Here is a 9,022-nt window from a genome sequence, read left to right on the forward strand (position 1 = left end):
TGTCTAAGAAATTTAGTGCGCCCAAACTTAATTCCGTCAAGAACTAATGTTCGAAGACGCGTTTGGTTATTGAAAGCATTAGGACTACGAATTGATTGTCAAAATCGTAGTAAAGTAGTTGGCTCAAATCTAAAACACTAAGTGCATTCATCCTTGAAAAGAATTCATGTGAACATGACCATGCATTTCCATTGCCTTGTAATAGTAATATTTGGAGCTTTGGACATTCCAAGACCTCAGGAAGGTTACTAATTTAGTTTCTCATCAATGATATGCCAGTGTATAGATCCAAACTATCCATATTTGGCCAGTCTTTCAAATTGCAACCAGCTCTTACCAAATACTTTTTGGACCCAATATCTATGGCAACATCACATACAACATCATGCATTTTGATACAATCTTGTTTATTGTCACTTGCTAATAACAAACAAGGAGCTATGAGATTGTCGGTCACTGACTTTGCTCTGCCATTAGCTTCATGCATTGTGTCAACTTTTTTGAATACCCTCAACCCCATCCCATATCGTACCAAGTCTTCTATTAAGATGTTATGATCCTCGGGAAATAGAGAATAAAGCAAGAAGCAAGCCTTGGCTTTCTCATCTTGCAGGTAATCATAGCTCAACCTAAGACTTTTGTACACTTGTTGATCAACACCTTCAATGTTTGGTGGCATTGATTTTCTCAATTCTCGAGCTGCATCGTTCCATAAATTAGGGTCATCTTTACCTTTCATTGCACTTCCAACAGTAACAAGTGCTATAGGCAAGCCTCCACATTCTTTACAAACCTCATTAGCTAAAATATTCAACTTGTTAGAGTCAACAACATCGCCAACATTCTTTTTGAACAAGTCCCATGAATCTTTTTCAGATAAAACACTTAGATGAAGAATCTTTGTCCTCAGCCTTTCCATTTCCATGGAATTGCATACTTGCTCACGTTGTGTTGTGATTATGATTTTGCAGCCCTTGTGGTCACGATCAGATGGAATGCCTATGGCTACCAAATCAAGTTTGGCCCAAACATCATCCAATAGAACACGGATCTTCTTCACATCCCTGAGTCTTGCACACAACGTGCTTGTTCATTCAGTTGCACTTGGTCGATTAATTAATTTGGTGAAACCCAAGATGCCACCTATTTTATCTTGAATCTTTTTAATGTCCGGGTTCTGAGACACTACATCCATCACAACTTCATCAAAAAGCTTATCAAATTTTGCTTGTTTACCAAATTCTTTTACCAAAGTTGTCTTTGCAATGCCCCCAATACCATATATTCCAATGAAGTTGATATTGTCGTCACTTAGAGTCTTCATTACATTCATCATTGCCAAATTTCTAGAAGCATAAGGCACAAGCTATTCAGATGGATGGACTCTATCCCCAAGAGACATGCAGGTTTGGATATGTTGTTATTGAATGTGCCTTCTTTTCCTAGCTCTTTAGCCTCCTTCCACATAGTTCTTGAAATAGTAACAAAAACAAACATTTCCTTAAAGAACAATAAAAAGAAGCCTTATTTAAGTAATGACCACAAATGAAAAACTCCGGGGATGAGGCCAATGCGGTTGGTATTAAAAGTAGACGACAAACAACATTGGAAACGATCATATTGATAGAATTATAATGTTGGCTGGATATATACATATGAACGTTGTTGTTTTATTTACAAACTGATATTGAAAGTTCAATAATTTGTTCATGTTACATTTATTGAAATTGGAAAATTTTCATTTTTTGTCCAATTTTACAATCATTTGATGTGCAAATTTTTCATAAAAAATGTACCAGACATTATTTCTCTTTTTATTTGGTACAGATCGATGAACTCGTGCACGAAACTGAATTGTACAGGACTAGTTGGCACTTCTTATATTTTTTGAAGAATTAAATATTTTTGGATAGATGTTTTGGTGGAACATATTTGGATAGAATAATAGTAGTTATATTTTTGGATGGATATGTATGGAAAATATTTGGGTAGACTACTAGTTATATTTTTTGATAGATGCACATGGATAAAAATTTAAAACATAATAACAAGTACTCGTTATGTTTTAAATTTTTATGCTAGCTGGATGTGACTTGAATGATTATATAAATTACAAGTAGATTTTTAATTGGAGGAATATGTGGTTTGGAATTACTTGTGGATGAAAACTTATAATAATTGCTGACTTTCATCAAACAGGTTCAGGATTGGATGATTTATATATTTTGTCGAATTTTCATGATTCAGTTGATTTAAATGATGCTTGCAAATTGCATATTATATTGAATGGATTGGATGGATTATTATGAATTACAAGTTTATTTTGTTGGATGTTGGCGACCAAATTTTGGTTTTGTTTTTCCTGTTTTGGCGACCAAGTGAGTAAACATTTTTTTCGGCAAATAACATTGTGGACTTGACTTTCTTCGCGTGCCCCTTTCGGAGAGCTTGAATTGGTCCTACAGTTCGGACTCCTGTCACAGTTTTGAATCTAATCTCACAAAGTGCAATGTAAGACTAATAAACACCAAAAAGTCCAATCCGGCAAATCATTTTGGAAAATCAAATTTTTAAATCAAATAATGCCAAACTGGATTGCTTTGCTAGATTATAGAGTCGCCACCTAAATATTTTATTTTAAGAAATTTAGGAAACCCTGACTCGTGCCAAAGGCCACGTGTCCGTCATCACCAAAGTTGCCTCGGCTCGGGAACTTCGGTACGAGAGGGGAAGGTCCTGAAATGAACACCCCCGCTCGCCCGATCAAAGATCGGCCTCTACTAAGCATGATATGTTGTTTTATAGACACATGTGTTGTTATTCCGGTTATTAGCCAACTTACTATGTGATGCGCACAACATACAAGTATAGACTAAAATCGCAAGAATTAGAACAAAACAACTCATGTTTACTTTTGAAAGTGGTTTGAAATTCCCACTCTCAAGTGGGCTAAAGCGCGGATTTGCCATCAAACATGATGGGCTTGAAACATGATTTTGCCACTTCGCAAAGTGGGCTTGAAACTCACATTTGATGAATTGTTCCAATTTAAACAACAAATCCTTCATCCATAGGCATTCATGCAGTTATGCAAGTAAGCACATAGCCTCATGGTAAGCATGCTATCATAGAAATACTCACACTCATGCAAGTATGCTAAAGCGTAAAACTTATAATGTACTCCAAGCCAAAACAAAAGCTAGTTAGAAATCATGCATGATCCTAACTATGCTAAATGCCTAATGCAACACATGAAATAATTCAACTAATAGGCTCGGCTATCTAATATAGCATATGAATGCAACAATATGATAACATGCTTTGAAACACGTATTCAAATAAGTATTGAAGTACAATGCAGTTTGAATGATATGCCGAGCCCGATGCATGCAAGACAAATGAATGATGCAAACATGCAAGCATAAGATATGCTAATCAAAACGTGCTCTAATCTAACCATCGAAAGCGATTAAATAAAAGGGAGAAAGATGTGGGGTTGGAAGACATGCACACACACACGCACGCTTATTACAACATTGTGCCCTCACGAAAGAGGGTCTGAATAAATAATAGCTAAGCTAATCTAAGCTAAGCTAATCAAATTAATCTAATCAAACTAATTAGACTAATTATTAAAAACCAATCGAATAACTTGTAAACTAATTACTAATTATTACAATACTTAACTAATTAGCACACTAATTAATTAAATTACAAAACCAATGAATACTAACTAAACATGTAAAACAAATGTTAAAACTACACTGCTTCAGCTCTGCCTTGGGAAGCGGAGGATGCATGCATGCAGTTTTTCGCCCCAAAAAGCCCACCGGTTTGCTCTTAAGAGGCTCTGTTTGCAGGGTTATCCCAAGAACTTTCTACTCCAACTTACCAATTCCATGTCAAGGAATGCACCAGTGGCCTACCGACCATGAGGGCGTGCTGCCGGCAAGCAACCTGCCAGCCAAAAGAGAGGCACTGCCGGCCAAAGATGAAGCACTGCCGACCATCAGTAAGCCACTGCCGGCCACTGGTGTGCTGAATCACCAAACTGCAACAGAGTACAAACAGAGGAAAAGAGAGGGTTTTCCAAGAACATGTTTGTACTATGCCCCTCTTTATCATCTCAAAACATCAAAGGAGAGGCACTCTTGGATCCAAAACCACCAACCAAGCATTTTCAATGCATGATAGCCAAAGATCCAAGTTGCACAATGTCAATAAATGCACAAAAACAAGACTCAAAGGACCACCACCCCATCATGCATGATCAATGGTGATGGAGACAAAGGAGATTGACTCATTTCATCACTTTGAGTATGAAATGGACCAATTTACCTTGTGTACAATATAACGTCTGATTGAAAACATGCAATACACACATAACATGCTTATCTTGGTCATGTTTTATTTGGTTCATTTTGTTTACACATTTTAAATTACTGATTAATTCATTAACCGATTAAGTCCAATGTGAGTGTCCTCTAATGAGAGAGGGGTCAACCAAAAGATGGTTTAAGACATGAGAGAGATCATGCTTTTGGCTAGGAGGAACCCTCAAAAGAGAGTTAAAGCCATTGAGCACAAGCTCTATCTCAAGCTTAAACACAATCATAAGGTTAACCAACCCTTAAAACAAATAGAAAAACGAAGAAATGAGGGAGGTTGCAAACTTTTTTAGTGTTGAAATGGCATGACAAATAGTGCTACAACATGCAAGCAACACATGCACAACATGTTCCAAAGCCAAAAGCATAAAACTAGTGAAGAACACTACACTAGAGGCATGCAATATCAAACTCAAATGGCCAAACCAGTTCAAAATAGAGCTTAAACATGCTAAAATAGTGGCTAAAACATGCTGAAACTTAGGCACAAAGGGCAAGAAAATCATGTGCACATGTTGGCTCGCAAGCAAGACACAAAGCATAACTCTCAAAACAATGAAAGAGTGAAATAGGTGAGAGTGTGACAGAGATATATGGACTAAAATCATGTGTAAAATGATGCTATGGCATGCAATCATCTCATGCACAGCATGTTAGAGGTCTTAAAACTCAAAGCTAGTAAAGGCCTTTGCACTACAACCATGCAAGATGAAGCTCATATGACCAAGACAACTCAAAATAGAGCTAAAGCATGCTAAATGAGTAGCAAGAATATGCTAAGATAGAGCCTCAAGGAGATAGAAAAACATGCTCACATGTTAAGCCAACTACACATGCAAACAAGATACAAGGAAGGGAGGCCACCAACTCCTATTTTGGACCTCAAAACCAACTTTTTACCAATGAAATTCTCCTGGAATTCAGTGGTTAAAAAGCCAAGAAAGGGGTGTTTCAAAAGCTTTGAAAGATGGCTCAAAAGGCTTTACAAGCCTAAGAGCAAAGGAAGGAAACCACCTCCTAACTAAACAAGGCTTAAACCACCATGTTAGAACCTTAAAAACATAGTTTTTCAAAGGTTAAAACCAGCCTCAAAGTAGTGTAAAAACGATGGCCAACCACTTAACCAAAACAAAGCTTAAAAGAGGCAAGCTTATACATTTGAAGCACAGCAATAAAACAACTAAAATTTTGAGCCAAAACCAAGCTTAAGACCTTAAACCAAGCCTCAAAGAACCTCAGCTCCAAGGTGAAGGTGTTTGGTCAAGGTTCTTAGAACAAATGTGTAGAGAATTCTCACTTTCAAGCACAAAATCAAGAGAGAGAGGATTCTAGAGAGAGAGAGAGAGAAAGAGAGGAAATTTTGCTCACAAAATTTGTAACCCCCTGCATGCAAGAGGATGTTTTCTATATATAGAAGATACAAAATCCTCTTGAAAAGATCCAACCATCCACGTGCAAGCAAATGCCCCAATCTGCACAACAACTGGCACAAAAATATCAAAAAATATCTACTAATGCACTGGTGGCCGGCTGGCCATTAGTGATGGCCGACAGGGGCTCATTGATGGCCGGTAGGGCTCATCAATGGCCGGCAGGCCAAAGTCCATGGCCGACAGTGCCCAAAAGTGGCCGACAGTGCACCAAAAACAACAAGCTAGAAAGGCCAAAACATGGTCCAAAAATGAGACAAAATTGATGGAGGGTTTGGAAAGCTCAAACCTATGGTGCTCCGCCGTAAAATTAGAGTGCTCGGCGAGCAATCAAACTTGTCACTGGATGTACCTGTAAGAACATCCAAATCTTGAGGACGGTCAAAAATGGGGTGTCTACAAACATGTTTGGTCGTGGAATGTGACAATTGGGGACCAAACTTTTTAGTTGTGGAATGTGACAATTAGCGACCAAACTTTTTGGTCATTGAATGTGACAATTGGCGACTAACATGTTTGGTCATCGAATGTGATAATTGACGACTAACATGTTTGGTCGGGAAAATATGACTTGTTGTGACTAAAGTGTTTTAGCTACTAAATGGATTAGTCGCAGTAATTATATATTTAGCGACCAGAAATTTAGTCAGCAAATAGAAATTTTTCTTGACCAAAAAACTGTTTAGTCGCTAATTACTTTTCGCGACCCTCAATTGGCGACCAAAGTGGTGACAAAAAAAATTAGTTGCAGATAACTTTTGCTGACTAAAAATGAACGGCAAAAGTGCGAATTCCTGTAGTGATTTTTGCCTCTATTTTCCCCCTTTGTTTTTTGCTCTCCCTTTTCGATTGGTCCCTCACCAACTTGTTGATGTTGTGCTAGTAGATGATTGGGCTTACTTGTCGGTGTCAATCTAGTTGGGATTGATTAAGTTTTACTGTAATGCTTTTGCACCTCGCCTCTCTTATTGTTGTTGTTTGTTTTTTTTTTTATCATTGTTCTCTATGTAGTCTAATATTTTCATCAACAAAGATTCTTTTTGGTGATCACAAAAAAAAAAAAAGAAAAAAAAGAAAAGAAAAGAACTCCTATACAATAGATATGCTTAATGCCAAAAGAAATATTTTCAAGTACATATATGTCAACATGTTGCTTGGCTTACCTAAAAGTAAACATAGACTAACTAGCAAGTTTTTCCATTATTTTGTGTTAGATTAACCATGTGCTATCAAGTTTTGTACAGTGAAAACTTATTTTGGAAATTTCAATACAATTGTATGCCTTTGATTTGGAAATATAAACATTGTCGACCATTGCATGTTCTTACTTAATCAAATTCCAAGATGTATTAAGGTTTTAAAGTCAGTATAGAATTTTCCCAAGTCAATAGGCTAAGATTTCCTAAACTACGATTACATGGATAACTTTAATTTAACAAGAGTGTGTTGGATTAATTTTACGCCCACCAGGTAAATAACAAAGACTTGCACGAACATAGGCCATATTTGATCAACAAAATTTTAATTTATTCTAAAATCACAAATTACAAACAACAAACTAATGAGCTTTTTATGATTTTGAGTAATTATTTCTTGCCAGATGATTAAGTTTTGAAGAATTAATAGTGCAAAATCAATTAATGGAAAAAAAATTAGACAAATTTGAATTCAACCTTAGGCTTTATAGTTAATTATCAATCAAATCCAACAAAAAATAATCAAATAAATAAATAAACAAAAACAAAAAATCATGCAAAATAAAACCACGTGGTTAGTAATCTCTCAATATACGTGTCAAGTTGCTCAAATAAACCAATAAGTAGAAAAACAAAAAACAAAAAACAAAAAACAAAAAGAAAAGAAAGAATCTACATTTCCTAATGGCTACAGTAGAGACAAGAATGCCTTAATTATAGTTTTGCTTTTTTAGAGAGAAAATCTCATATGGTTGGTTCATGCATTTAATTCACCAATTGTGCATTTATCTGCTTTAATTCAACCTATTGAAACAATGGATATGTATACAACCCGAAACATATATATACAACATTAGATACTCGCGGGATGCACAGACAAGTTGCCATTTACATGGATGGAGGTGTCAATGCTTGTTTTTTTTATCAGTAAAAGAAAATTTATTGATAAAAATCAAATGTACAGGTTAGGACCGGAAAGCAAACTACACCCACAATTGTCTGGTAATGGTGGGTGTAGAAGGAGTACTAAGCAACTTACTTTAGGAAGGGAGGAGGAAATGGTGGGAGGCTCTGATGGGATAAGCAGGGTATTGGAGACAATGCCAGTCAGATCAGAGGTGTTGGGTAGGGGAAATGATGGCAAGCATGTAGTAGCCATAGTTGACACACAGGGATGTATGGGGAATGGAAATGTGGGTGCATGCGCCAATGAGGAAAGTTTAATTCAACAAGTCAACTCAAAGGAGGCAATGATGAATTAGATTCAAAATCTAAATGGGGATATAGGCATTTTTGGGCCTATAAAGGACTTGTGTGGACCAGAGGGGAATAGAACCAACATTAATCTGGAGGCCCTTCTTGAGGGAATGCAGATTGGGCCTCAGCTCAGTGGATCAAAAAATCAAGTGGGCTTGAACTTGGGTGACATCATGGACCAGTTTAGTGTTAGGCCCAATCCGGTCCAATCTATACAAAAGAAATTAGGAAAGAGGATTAATAGCAGTAGCAAAGGCAAGGAAGTAGCAGTACACAAAGCCCACAACTCTTAGAAGAAAGGTTCCATTACAAACAGCAGCAATCGATTAGCTGGTGGTATCAGTAAACAAACAAGTGTGGTCAGTAGCCTGGGCTTCCCAAGAGGAGCCATTTTCATAGCTTCAGCAGCAGCAGTGGCTTTATCTTTATCATCATCTCAGAGTAATTCGAGGATTAAAAGGAGAAATCTGGTAGAAGAAGCAAAGACAACTCTGAAGGTAGGAAAAACACTGGGGCTATAGTTTCATGGTCAAGAAGATGAGGTTGTGAGAAAGATAGTGGAGTTAGAAGAGAAGGATGTGGAAAGAGTTGCAGGTGTAAAAAGGGCAAACAAAAATTAACTGTTTACCAGCAGGGGAAATGGGAGTGACATGGAAGTGTAATTATGAAGATTCTATCTTGGAATGTTAGAGGGCTGAGAAGGCCAGAAAAAAAGGGAAAGATAAAAAATCTGGGGAAGGATAAGATGGTG

At 37.0% G+C, this 9,022-nt stretch overlaps 1 protein-coding gene across 1 annotated transcript; it reads right to left on the reverse strand.

Annotated features, from left to right (window-relative positions):
* Positions 1-253: 253 nt before the first annotated feature.
* LOC114262294 (disease resistance protein At4g27190-like) lies at positions 254-1,333 on the reverse strand. The gene is made up of 2 exons (XM_028202649.2): positions 1,132-1,333; positions 254-1,005 (listed from the first exon to the last, which is right to left on the reverse strand). Exons 1-2 carry the CDS (start codon positions 1,331-1,333, stop codon positions 254-256), a joined length of 954 nt encoding a protein of 317 aa, XP_028058450.2.
* Positions 1,334-9,022: the final 7,689 nt, after the last annotated feature.

The sequence above is a fragment of the Camellia sinensis genome, chromosome 1, assembly GCF_055761805.1.
Source record: "Camellia sinensis isolate YWXY chromosome 1, ASM5576180v1, whole genome shotgun sequence".
Taxonomy (NCBI): Eukaryota; Viridiplantae; Streptophyta; class Magnoliopsida; order Ericales; family Theaceae; genus Camellia; species Camellia sinensis.